The 14500-nt window shown below is 36.2% G+C and overlaps 1 protein-coding gene across 1 annotated transcript in view; it reads left to right on the top strand.

Moving 5' to 3' along the window:
- Positions 1–13914, top strand: part of pum (pumilio) — an 85088-nt gene extending 71174 nt beyond the window's left edge. The window contains exons 10-19 of the mRNA XM_018542705.1: positions 3999–4382; positions 5380–5620; positions 6782–6946; positions 7877–7996; positions 8749–8820; positions 9177–9471; positions 9894–10134; positions 10611–11001; positions 11295–11463; positions 11544–13914. Coding sequence (XP_018398207.1) covers positions 3999–4382; positions 5380–5620; positions 6782–6946; positions 7877–7996; positions 8749–8820; positions 9177–9471; positions 9894–10134; positions 10611–11001; positions 11295–11463; positions 11544–11871 — 2406 coding nt within the window. The 3' untranslated portion in view covers positions 11872–13914. The remainder of the gene's footprint in view (positions 1–3998; positions 4383–5379; positions 5621–6781; positions 6947–7876; positions 7997–8748; positions 8821–9176; positions 9472–9893; positions 10135–10610; positions 11002–11294; positions 11464–11543) is intronic.
- The last annotated feature ends 586 nt before the right edge of the window (positions 13915–14500 follow it).

Here is a 14500-nt window from a genome sequence, read left to right as displayed (position 1 = left end):
AACTTCTCTCATATATGTATATATATAATATATATAATTGATTCCTTTTCGATTACATAATTAGATACGCTTCTTGATTCTTTCGCTTAGAAAGTCCTTCACGGTAACTCTTGTATTAAAATTAATGATGTACACTTTCCATGCGTTGTTACTCGATAAAGACTGGCTTCCCAATGAATGCTAGTTGAAGCTAAACCATATATACTTTTAGCTATAATTGTTTTAGATTTTAAGAATAACGTACACAAAATATATAAAAGTTTAAATTATTCTTTATTTATTCACGTAAGAATTAATCCTAAAATTTAATATTTTTATCTCGCACTATCTGCTTTATTTACACTTATTTTAACCATGCGATTACAGCTTACTCAATTTTTTAATTTACATAAATTTTAATAAAATTTTATGTAATACTTGTGTTATTATCAGATATAGATTTATTTTCTTAGTTTTTATGATAATCATTGAATGTGCAATATTTTTGAGCTTTAATGATTTTATTGACACTAATTGACATTTAATCTAACCATTTCTCGTTTCATACACGTTTCTGAAAAAATCCGATAAGAATTTATTCTGGTTAATAAGAAAATATTTTTATAACTTTTGGCTCCTGAATGTCCTAAGTGTTTTTTTTACACATCACACGATTCTAATTAAGAATGCGACGTTCCATTTATTCCCATCGAAGTATTCTCGAAAAGCGCGACGATAATCGCGACGGATATTTTTAACAGCTAGGAAATCAGACTCCATATCGTTGGTCGACGATTTGCAGGCCGCCGGCGGAAACCTTACATATTCAACAATGACTCACATTTCCAGAATTGTAACTCACCCCTATTCTCACCTACGACAATGTACCGCATCATTGTTCACCTCCCCACCCAAGATCGATTGTCCCTCTCTAGTATGACGTGCTTCCAATTTCTCTTCTTCATTTTTTCTTTTCTCTGACACTCGCCATTTTTACGCGAAATCATCATAATTTTCATTTAGACGTTTGTTTCGGTTTTTTCATTTCTCAAGAACGGCTGTGTAACGATTCATATGAGACTAATTTGAGATTCGCTTGAAATTGAGTAATTTTGCGATATTTCCAGCTCTCAAAAATAAAACATCAAATAATACTCTAAAAAGAGATAATCGGTAAAATTCAAGCTTTGAAGAATTTAGATTTTTGTAATACTTGGCAACACAAATTAAATCAAATAAATGATAATTGTTATAATCTGGAGACACGGTAATGTCTCGGCGCTAAGCCAAGCGCGCTACACTGCCGTGCCTCCTTTACGCGAAACTGAGTCAGATATACAAGAAGAAATACGTAATTATAATGAGATACGCGAGGGGGGGGGAGAGAGAGAGAGAGAGAGAAGAAATAACGATCTAGTTTCGAACTAGCCATTCGGTTGATGATAAGATAACGATTTTATTAAACAAATAGAGGTGAGATAAACACAGACTCGTTTCAGATAGGATATACTATTAGCGTTTTAATGAGACTGTTCCTGTCGGCGCTGTATATCAGTTCGAGTCTCAATCAATGACGAGGCCTCTTTGATTAACGGTTTAGCGTCCGGAAAAAATCTTTCGAACACGATATCTGACCTTAATGAGCCGCTCTCGCATCTCACACGTGTGCTCCTTGCAATGTAACGTTTCTTATTTTATTACTTTCTTCGAGCTGAAATTTTCGTTGCTGCATTAAAATGCAAATCAATGTAGAACCGATAGATAAAAAGTGGATAAATGGCCGTACTGTCTGTGACTTTTCTTTTTTTCTATTAGTTGATTATAAATAACATAAAATATATAAACGTGTGATTTCATTTTAAAATGTTAACAAATTAAGAACTTCTGCTCTATATACCTATATATATTAATATCCTATGTCCGGAGAGAAATAGAGTTCTTATATAAGGAGCAACGGTCAGGTGTAACTATGGCCTTGACTCAAGCTCGACGTTTCCGGAAGAGGTTAATACCCGAAACGCATCGTTGCTTCTTAGGGAGCGTGTCGTGAATGGTTTAAGTTTTCGCTTCGTGCAAGAAATCAGTTGTTCGGTCGATGTTCCTATTTATTTTCGAGCTCTCGTAACTTTGAAGGTCGAAGGAACTCCGGCTTGGATAATGTTATTAAATTTATCGATCGTCCGTAAATACAAGCCCTGTAACTCATATCGTAATATACCGTAGATGACCGATAGTATCGAGAAAAAAAAGTTTATCCGCCAATTATACTTATTAGTTTAGTAGCGGCCGCCTCTTCTATGAAGAGTCCGCAATATTCTAAATTTACTTTCTTTTATTTTCTTTGATAAAAAAAAAAAGATCCAAAAATTTTAATTTACGCGAAAGAGAGATTTAAAGAGATCGCGCGAAAAAAAATGACAAAGAGCAGAGCTTTATTTTTTTTAATACGCGTGTTTATCGGACGAGAGTGGAATTACCTTTTTTGTGTAGTACTCTTTTGATGTTTCCGTCGTACGTAACTCTATCACTGTTTCTACGTCGCGTCGTGCCAAATCACAGCACGTTTGTCGGTCAATTAAAAAGTCCACGGTACGATCTCACCGGTCCGGGGAACGCAGAAGAAGAAGAGAACGCATATCGGTGAACGTCCGCGGGGGGTCGTCGACCCAGGCCGACCAACCAAAGGAGGCGGTGAAGGAGGAAGAGGAGTAGGAGGAGGTGATGGTCTCGGTCGTCTTCCTCGACTTTAATGCCGAGTTGTCTTTTGCGCCGCTTTCAGGCAATGGCATCGCCTGCCTGTGGCCTTGATCCTCATGTTGAAAACCCTGGTCCGTATGATTATCCCAGTAATACGATGCCGTCACCGAGCCTTGAAGCCGAAAGGTCATCTCGACCGCCGGCACGATTTGCGCGTGATATGGTTCCTCATAATATACATACAGTATTCCAACAGGAAAACTCGATATCAAATCATCATGAAAAAAAAAACAGAAGGGCTTGCAAGGGTGTTTAATTTTAGTTTTATCATCTGTGTCCGCGCGTAACATTAACATATCAAGTTTTAATTAATTGCCTTCTTCTTAGACTTCCGTAATAAATATGAAACTTCATACTTATGATGTAAAAACGTGCCGATACGAGCATTATAAATAATATTAGAATATATATTGTCGCGTGTATTTGACATGTAATTTTTTATGTTAGTGTTTTGAATTAATGCGATTTTGAAGATTTTTTGCTTGTAATGTTCAATGAATATTTAAGTTCCAGAAGAGAATTTTTTTCTTGAAAAAATAGGATCCCTATACATTCTTAAGATTCTTTAATTCTTAAATCGATTGACCATCACTCCAAAACTCGCATTTATGGTTTAGCAAATTAGTATTATACTCGTTTTTACCAATGTAGATTACTTTTAATTTTTATTTAATTTATTTTTTATTTTTTTACTTCTAAAAAAAGAAGATAAAAGTGTAAATTAAACGAAGATTAAAGTTCATCTACATTGATAGAAATAGACATACACATTTAACAATTATTATTGATTACTAAAAGGAATTTAATTTATGAATAATATATCAATGTTCATATTTGTTTTACTTTCAACTGATTCTTCTCCATTCCAAACACAATGGATAACAAATTTTCCGAGACAATTAACAGTATTATATTATCGACGATTCTAATGAAAATATCTTAATGATTTATGAATTTTATTCATTTAATTTCATATTTCCTACACAGAAATTAACAGACAAGATCGTAATTACGTACAAATAGGTTGATTTTAATACCGTGCACTTAGTGAAAATGAAAGCTCTAGTGCAGATTTAATTTTATCAAATAAAAATGAAGATTAAATAAAAAAAAATGTAGCATTAAGAAGAAATTATTATCTTCGTTTTATCTTATTAATGTTTATTAATTTTATTGTAACTTTTTTATGACATTATTTGAAAAATATTAACACTACCAAAGAGAAATCTTTCTTGATGTCATATTCCATTCTTTTTTCCCAGACATTGTTCCGCAGTCAGCAAGGCGCGACACCACAACAACTGCAACTTCTACAGCAGCAGCAGCAACAACAGCAGCAACAGTACCTAGCCGCATCCCAGGCGCAACAGCAACAGCAGCAACAACAGCAACAAAATTTTCCTACTGCCCCCTATACTGTTATCAGTGGACAGGAGCCTTACGTAGGGGCGCTGATAGCCGGCGCACCACCTCCTGTAGTACCACAGTACTATGGTGTCGGGCCCTGGGTCTATCCGGCTGGATTGCTGCCGCAGGCACCACCCCAAGCGGCCGCGCCACCGCCACCCCGACGACCACTCACTCCCTCTTCGGCAGCGGCTGCGGCTGCTGCCGCGCAGGACACCGCCAACAATCTGGCACAAACGGTAAACCAGCCGCTGGCAATAATCGTCAAAATTCATAAAAAATAGGAAAAAAGAGAAATGGACAATTTTTGCAAATTACGCGTTTGCAAATAAAAAAAACATAGAAGTACATAGAAAAGGTTTCTTTGTCATGATTTGGTTGCGAGATGTTCTCAGAAAATATTAATATAATTTGTTTTTAAATGTTTGAAAATTCAAAAAATGAGAATTTTGTGATTTTTTGGAAATTCTTTTATGAAGTTTATTCTACAATAATATCTTTGAGCTAACGAAGGTATACATGCCGATGTTTTGAAATAAATCGAGCTGCACGTATACAGGTGAGTATCGTGATCATGCATAATCGTTAAGTAAAAGCTAAATTTAAGTTTGACGGCAGGGTAGATAGATAGTTCACGAATTAGGCGCGTACCACGAATTAGACGTGTTTCTAATTCTGTAAAAGCTATTTTCTCGCTTGCCTGTTCCGCGAGTGGCCGATGATTGTTTTTTGTATGCTTGACATAAGATGTGAAGCCGTTCGTTGTACCAATTAGAGATTGCCACATTGTCCTCTTAAATATCTTACCACCGTGACAAGTGGAGAAAATGGTAGGAGCGCACAGCACTGTGATGTTCCCAACTTATAAAATTAGACGTTTAATTTGGAGCAAGTTACGTCTATTGTATTTATGTACAACGACATAAATGAAAGCGACAGAAATCTCGGCGATTTATATGAAGAGCTTACTTAAACGGACGTTTAAGATCAAGACGTTTCAGATATATTTTCTGAATGAAGTTTGAGCTGAAATTTTGATGTCTGAAGATAAAATTTTTTTTGAACATTTACTTCTTTTTAGCTATTATATAAAATCTATTTTAAATGCAACTTCTTCAATTTTAATATTAATTATTCCAAGTTCTATTATTGATTTATTTTTAATGATCGATGTATATCATAATATTTTTGTTAGAATACAGATAATTAGTGTAGCACAATTAATCCTTTACACAGGTACAGGGTCAGTATCAGGTGATACCGGCTTACTACGATCAGAACGGTTCCATCGTCATGGGAGGCGTGCGCGGATTAAGTTCGGCAGCGACCCCCATGAGATTAGTCAGCCCCGCACCAGTTCTTGTGAACAGAGCTCCATCTCAACCACCCCCAGGTCCACCAGCACCACCACCGCCGAATCTATATTCTCAACCAACTCCGACATCACACAGCAACGCTACGCCTGGTGAATGCCTAGGTAAGTCTAACGGGAATCCAATCCGCCGTATGACCACGGGTCTCTTTGTAAACACACTTGTAAGAAATCTTGTAAAGTCATGCTATGTGTAACATCTTGTAAAAATCTCTCTCTCTCCTCTTTTCCTTCGTCGTGTAATACGTGTGTAATGCATGACTGTGTGCTACGAAACGAAATTATATGACAGTTGTCCGATTATGATACGTAAATATGTGCATTGTTAATATCCACTTTTGCCATTCACGGTTGATTCGTTTGTTCCTTGTAAATACGCGTAAAACACGCCCGGCACTATCTATGTAACATCACAATAAGAAAAAAAATGAGAGGACAGATACTATCATTGACGACACGATTCCGAGTCACAGATAAGGATATGCGCGGGTAGCAAAGAAGAGCAGCGCTTTTGGGTCCACCATCGCATAAAGGATGCTACGCGCAATAGCAGAGAAAAAGAGAGGATAATTTTACTAAATCGTCGTATATTATATAAGAAACGTCGAATTTTGGAATTAAAAGTAGCGAATAAATTAACATTTTCTGATCGATTATTACACAATTTTTTCATAAAATACGATGTCATTTTTCTGGAATTTTTGTGAATGTTTTTTTCTAGTAAATACAGAAATGTAGAAAAGTAAGAAAGTTTCTGCAGTAGTACATCACGATTTGAAGTCAGATGTAATGTAGGAAAAGTAATATAAATTAAAAATAGTAATTACATTAACGTGAAAAAATGAATATTGTTGTATAAAGAATTCAACATTTATAATACGAACTTGAAGTCATCTTTTTTTATCTTTAATCCTTTCTACTTTAATTTTTCTACATTTAATTGTACTATTTTATAAAATTACTATAATTACTTTCAATTACTTTAAATATATGAATAATACAACAAACCGCTTGCGATTGCACATATCTTTCCTCGGAAATCGTCTACGATACACGATCGCGGCGCAAAATCGATGTTTCGCACGCAAGGGCCTGAAATTCGACTTCTTTCGGGCTTTCCTATACGACGCTTACGTTCGCGAACACGCGATTACGATACGTAGACCGCCAGGCTTCTTCGTAGACGGTATAAGGCTCGGTAACATACGCTAATCAACACTTACGACGACTAAGAAAGCGCGTGTGGGTTGCGGGCTTTTGGTGCAGGTCTGGCAGCGTGCAGTGCAGCGGCAGTGGTCGCGCAAGCCCAGGCAGTTGCGGTACAACAGGCGCAGCAGCAAGGCTCAGGACTTGCCGCAGGTTTAGCGGCTCTAGGATATGGCGGCTCCCCGCTCGGAGCATTGGGCTCGCCTGCCCAACTACAGAACACAGGTATATCATCCGCGATCGTGCTCGATCTTCCTCTTCCTTCTCCTCGGGCACCTTTGTACTCGGTGAATTCTCTATTTTCCAGGAAAACAGCGCTTTCTCGATTTCTTAAACCCGTGAATTTGTTTTCAGGCAAAAAATCCAGTTTCGTATCTGTATTCTTGAAAACCTGACACTACGAAGCTTTCACGAATTTATAACATACATGTGTGCGTGCGTGTCTGTATTTACCTTGTTTTTGAGGATACAGATTGGAAACAAAGTCCTCAATTTTTGAAGTTATCTTGTACATATAATCGATAACTTGCCTAAATTTTTGAAGTTATCTTGTACATATAATCAATAACTTGACTAAAATGCCAAAGGAATGTAAAATAAGTATGCTAAGAGAGAGAAACCTGCACAATTGATCAAATTAAAATAAAAAAAATGGGAGAATACAGTAGAGTGCTACTGTAATTAGTAGTAAGATAATTAAAATTGTTTGGTAGTTACATAGTATCGTAGAAAGATTTGAATTTAGTTTATGTAAACATATTGTATTGAGAGGAGAGATATGTATATTTTACTTTATATCATTATGGAAAAAAAACATTCTGAAATATTGAGCTTATCAACTCCGAGTGCTTTTTTCCTGGGACCAGAGACATTCCTTTTGGCTCTCTACATTGGTGGTGTGTACGGATTTTCATGTACAAAAAATAAATAAAGAGTAACGTAAGGTGTTGCATGCTTCATACAATCTAATTAATTTGTACTTTCGTGTTGAATATAGCCAACTCTCGTTTAGCGACGTTCCTTTCTCAATAGAGCGTTTGTGCCGATTTATTAATTATTCGTAATTTATTTGATATCGTCACGTCTCTTGTATGCTCGATACCGGTTGCCTTCGAGCATCCCGTGTTAAGATGACGGTGTCCGTCTTGTGTGCAGGTTTAGGCCTCGGTGCGTCTTCAACCGGCAGACGTGATTCCTTTGATAGAAATACTTCAGCCTTCAGTCCAAGCTTGGAATATAGCCGGGCGAAGTGGCCTCAGAGTTACGGCGCCCTCGGTAAGAACAGTTTTGTTGTGTGTGAAATGTACTCCGATATACGGGGTGTAAGACGTCTAGAACGACATGTTCGAATGTTCCCGTTGTACAGAAAACGTACGGAGAAATGCAAATGATAGGATGTTTTCTATTTTATAAATACGTCGATATAAGTATCGTTCTGTCTTTGTTATTCATGGAATGTAAAGAAAGATAGAACAAAATTTGTGTCAATTTGTGTCACTAAATGGAAAGCGCCTATAAAGCTGAATGAGGAATTATCTTCATCTTGTCAACTTTTTTATCGTCTCTTTCACCATACGTTGACGCACAATGAAAGATACTTCCGAAAATTTGAATGTGTCACTTTAGACGCCTGTACACGACGGCTGTGAGGCATCTCGGAATCGCCATAGACGCTCGATTATCTATGTTGTACATTGTGTCTTAATAATATATCGCAATCCATTTGTACACGTGCTTTTGTATACATAACTCAGCTATTATAACAACACTACCCTTTTCTCTAAACTGATTCCAACGTATATAAATTATCCTGATGCTTGAAAACGTCTTAATTGGGAGTGAGTAAACTCGTCCTTGTGGACGACTGGTTTAGAGAGCGATCACAGTATCGCCACTGCAATCCATAACAATTTTAACATAACACACGGGATTAGACTTAGTCATTATACAGTGTACATTGCTTCTGTACAAAAATTGTACAGCGCATCATTCACAATCAGTGAGATAAGAAGTACTATTTTCTCTAGATACAGGTACCTGGGACAGAGTGTATTTAGCTACAAATGCAGGTACTCCCTGCAAAGAATATACAGACACAGGTATATACAGATATAGATCGAGCATAATTAGATACGAGCGCTTAGGCTTCTTATTTTTCATGTAATTTTAAGAAGTTTTGGAGTCGATTTTTATTTAACGAATATGCCCAAGAGTCAGCGATATTTTGAATAAGTAATGATAAGAGACTTATTGGAACTAAGTTTTTTTTTTAGTAATTAAAATAATTAATCTTTTTTATTTGATTTAAAATAAATATTATTGCAACATTTTTATTTATAAAAATATTCGAAATCGAAGATCGTTGCAAGTGACAGCGATCTTTGATATTCGAGGAAAAATCGACTCCAAATTTACCAAAGAATTTGTCATATAAGTGCTTTGATTTATTATACAGGTACAGTTACTGCGTCACCAAGTCCCTTAGGCTTATCATTAACACCGCCGCCAACTTTAGGAGGATCATTAGGAGGTCTTGTTGGAGGTGCCAGTAGAGTATCAGCGGCCCCCGGTGCTGAAGCAAAATTCCGCGCCAGCGCAGTACCCACATTAACGGCCAACGGAGTGTTTGGCTCTAGTAGCTCTCTGTTTCCTAATCTCGTAGGCAAGCCTGGTCGTGGAGGCGCCGCTAACATCAACGACAAAAATTCTGGTGGACGATCCCGCTTATTAGAAGATTTTCGAAATAATCGGTAAAGTTAATTGACTTTCTTACAATTCCAGTATTTAAAGATAATGTGAAGAATTATGAATTTTTTTGTACTTATATTAAATAAATTAATTTCCTCAAGACATATAAATAGAATAGATTGGCAAATTTTTGGATTATCTCGCTTAATCAAATTAAATTTGTCTTGCATGTGTTGTCTTCTCTAAAAATAAATTTCTATGACAATTAATTAAAATATTTATTAATTTAAAAAGATAAAGGAAGAGATCTACTTCAAATTCTACTACGCACGAACGGTGCATGAGAAAACAGAAAATGACTTAATATATATTGTGAGAAGAAATTACGTATGATCTCTTGCTTCTGACGACGCAATCAGTAGCTTTATCCCAGCACGCAAGTGAACAATACGTTAATAAATTATACCTGTTCTTTTCTCGTTAGTTTCCCGAGCCTTCAGTTGCGTGATTTGGCTAATCACATAGTTGAGTTCAGTCAAGATCAGCATGGCTCGCGATTCATTCAGCAGAAATTGGAACGAGCCTCGGCCAGCGAGAAACAGCTTGTATTCCAAGAGATCCTTTCCTCTGCATATTCTCTCATGACTGATGTCTTCGGAAATTACGTTATACAGAAGTTCTTTGAATATGGTACACAAGAACAAAAATCAACTCTCGCACAAAAGGTAAATTTCAGTTATACTTAAAAAAAATTATTTCATCTAGAAACATTGATTGGAGTTAATTTTAATAATTTCTTTAATAATTTTCAATAATTCAATACTGACCAGATCATGTGTTGAAGTACGTTTCTTATCACTTATTATAAATGGTCTTGTCAATTATATCTCTGAATTTATATTGTTTTTTATGAATAGTCTGTTTGTTTTTTAAATTATTATCTATAAATTATTATCATCACACATATATAAGCAAATCATATATATATATATTTTTTTTTTTTCAAAAGATTAACCTTAAATTATTAATGTTATGGTTATTTTATTACCTTTTGTATTTCATTCATTATATGACGAAAAAAAATTTTGCGTGTCATCTGATTCTATATGATTAGACATGAAATATTCTGATAATTTAACAAGTAATTTACATTAAAGATGTTTTTATAAGTGCCTTTGTTTTATTTTTTTATTTGTATTAGGTTCGAGGACATGTTTTACCACTTGCGCTGCAGATGTATGGCTGCAGAGTCATACAGAAGGCACTCGAGTCGATCGGACCGGAACAGCAGCAGGAAATCGTACGAGAACTAGATGGGCATGTGTTAAAGTGCGTTAAGGATCAAAACGGGAATCATGTTGTGCAGAAATGCATCGAGTGCGTTGAACCCCGAGCATTGCAGTTCGTAATAGGAGCTTTTGCGGGACAGGTATATTCTTTGAGTACTCATCCGTATGGCTGCCGAGTGATACAGCGTATCCTTGAACATTGCACCGCTGAACAAACTCAAGGAATCTTGCAAGAATTACACGCTGCCACTGATCAACTAATTCAAGATCAATATGGCAATTATGTCATTCAACATGTGCTTGGTAAATATTATTTATTTTATATTAATGTGATTATCATCAGATTTTTAAAGATCTTTTAACCGAAATCAATTAAGAAATTTCAATATACATTACTGTTTTTGATAATCGATTATAAAACTAAAGTAGATCGTATATAATGGTATTTGTATCATTTTTATAATTCTATCTATTTTACCATTTATTATTATTATTATTGATGAAAAAATAATTATTTACATTACTATTAATTTAACTTAAATATTATTATATAATAAATATGAGAATATTAATAATGACATTTATCTATTTCATAGAGCATGGAAAGCCAGAGGACAAAGCACAATTAATCAGCAGCGTTAGAGGTAAAGTACTCGCTCTTTCCCAGCACAAATTTGCGAGTAACGTCGTCGAGAAATGCGTGACTCATGCTACAAGACAGGAACGCGCTGTACTAATTGAAGAAGTTTGCGGCTTTAATGACAAGTGAGTGCATTTTTGGAAGATCTAAAACAGATATTCTCATGAGTCTAATGTTTATTTCTTTTTTTCTTGTCATCGCGTAGTGCACTGAACGTGATGATGAAGGATCAGTATGCAAATTACGTTGTCCAAAAGATGATTGACGTCGCGGAGCCAGCGCAACGCAAAGTGCTGATGCATAAGATTCGGCCGCATTTGGGAAGTTTACGCAAGTACACCTATGGCAAACACATCATTGTTAAATTGGAAAAATTCTTCATGAAGACCGCTTCAGCGATGGGAGTAGGAGCGACGTCTGCTGGTACATCAACAAACAGTGGAGGCGGCGATCTCGGTCCAATCGGACCGCCCGCGTCTGCCGCATCTGGTCCAGTCTCGACGTCGAACCAACAATCAACGCAGGTTTTATAAACGCGCATACACGGAATAACCTTCCGCGGAAAAGGAAAAGATCCGCGAAGGAAGCAAAAAAACCGCATGTCGCGTTAAGTACTACTTTATCTTTTTACCTTAGCGAGATCTGTTCTACCTATCGACGGGAATTACGAATTTCAACGAATTTCCCACGTATATTTCTTTTCTCGTTTTGCCCCGTGTCTTTTGAAGACGAGAGAAAAGCAAGCGGAAAAATAAACTTCTCGAATAATCCTTTTGTTGTAAGAAATTTGTTAATATAACAAATTATAATAAATTTTTTTTATTTTTGCAATTGCGAAATCGACTATATTTGTACAGTAAACCAGCTTTTCTTCAGGACCTGGGCAATGCGAGAAAGTTATGGCGAAATCCGTTTTAACGAGAACCCCACGAAAAAGCAGTCCGTAGAAACGAGGATAGATACGTTGTAACGCATTTTTCTATCGTTTTGCAACATGTACCCCTATCTGAGAAAGTACCCACGTACGTAGAAATATTCCCATTACCGATCGAGCATACTAAGTAGAAGTGTTGCACTATGATTTCTGGGTTTGCAAACGATAATGTTTCTCACGATTTCTGGGTTTGCAAACGATAATGTTTCTCACGATCGGCTCGAGTTTCAGGTACGTTTCACGACCAATCGGCGCACGCTGAGCTAAGCTATTGGCTAGTATTGTTCCGCATAAAAATGCATTAAATTTCGTACAGATCCATAAAAAAGGATTACTCGATTATTAAATTATGGTGCAGAGCAGTTACGCTGGATTTACTAGATACGTTACGTCCCCTCAATTCAGGACATAAAAGGAAAATATGTAAGGGCTTTATTCCATGGTAAAGTGAACAAAACAGCATTACGGATGTACGAAGCGCGATTCTCGTCGAGAATTATATTCGGCGAGAATGATAACAACAAACTTCTACGAGGGCGACGCGATAAAATCATGGACAGTTTTAGAGACAGTTAGGTCTTCTTAGTGCTGCATGCATTTATCGAATTGTACGAGGGTTATAACACATATTACATACACACACACACACACACACACACAAAGATAAACACGCCGCGAGTAATGTGTGACGTTCCCGATCTCGCGTATACCGGGCCGCTTCCTTTCTTTTACACGCAACTGCTCTTGCTTTAGTATTATTTTTAAATGCACGGTATGCGCCCGATCGACGAGTCAGCAGATGAGAAAATAAGGTTAAAACTTGAGATGTAGAAGTTTTTTAGAAGTTATAGATATGTTGTTTAAATGTAGCATAGCGTTTGACATGGGAATGAAAAAAAAAAAATCAGGCGTAGACCCCTGGATCTGGACTTTTGACCTGACTATCGATCTGTCCCCTTGAGACTATTTGGAACGTTCACACAGAGAGCGATTATTTCATTATTTGAATTTTTCTTTTCTTTTTTTTCCTTATTTTTTTTAACGTCGAAAATAATCTTTGAAAGTTTCTAAATGAAAAAAGGTTCAATATTTTTCCTTTCTTGTTCGCCTTAACTTTCTATGATTACGTGACCTATACAGAGGGAAGTGAAGACAGATACGAAAAAGCAGACAAAGTGAGATAAACAAGATGAACTGTTCACGCTACCGCGTTCTCCTTTGTTAATTTTTTCACGTTCGTAGCTTCCGGCGTAAGGAACACGGCCTTTCCTCACTTTTTCCCTCTTTCTTATTTCTATCATTTCCCGTATATTCTTCTCCCGTCCTTCGAGCCCTCTTGAGATCCTCGAATTTTGTAAATTGTGATATAAATAAATAACAAATGTGTATAGGTACGAATATCCGAATACGCGAGGACCGATAAATTCAGTGAATATTTTATTTTCCCTTATTTTTTGACGGAGTCTGTGAATATTATGTATTATATAATAATTACTAATTATATTAAATTTATGATTACGTTCTAAACGCTGCTGTCCCAACCGTAGTTACGCTCCCCCTCTCCCTTTAACCAAACTCATCCGATTTTACACTTTTCCGAAGTATCCAATTGTAAGATATAAACATATTTCATGGAGTTGCACTAGGCAAAAAAGAAATTATATATACATACATATATAAATATACATATATATATATATATATAGAGAGAGATATCCCTTCCTGTCCTCCTCTTTAAATAATTTGCAGCTATCATTCTTGGAACGTAAAAGACGAAGACCATTGTACATTGTATAAATGATATAAACGCGTTCTCGAAAAATAAAAATATCAGGAGATCGTGCACAACGCATATGTATCTATAATCCGTTCGCGCCATTTTCTCTCCATTATCTCTTCGGATATACATATATACATTCAGATACACACTACACTTTGAATATTTCAATTGTATTATAAATCGTTGGAGGACAAAGAGCGCACACTCAGCCATTTTCATTGGGATCGCGCGTACTTTATGCTATTATAAGGATTGTTTTTCATCTCGGACAAATTTTTATACATAACTTAGTATTTCTTTCTTTCGATTATCAACCACCCTCTCGTGTATAATGATGTGATATATTTCATTTTGAAATAGATGTTAAATATGTAGAAATCAAAGGAGAAAAAGGAAAAATAAAAGAACTCACAAAACTCGCCAGCAAACTAGATTAAAGCCCGTCGCA

The sequence above is a fragment of the Cyphomyrmex costatus genome, unplaced genomic scaffold (assembly GCF_001594065.2).
Source record: "Cyphomyrmex costatus isolate MS0001 unplaced genomic scaffold, Ccosl1.0 scaffold344, whole genome shotgun sequence".
Lineage (NCBI taxonomy): Eukaryota > Metazoa > Arthropoda > Insecta > Hymenoptera > Formicidae > Cyphomyrmex > Cyphomyrmex costatus.
The sequence above is the reverse complement of the archived record's forward strand: the minus strand, read 5'-3'. Positions and strand labels throughout refer to the sequence as shown.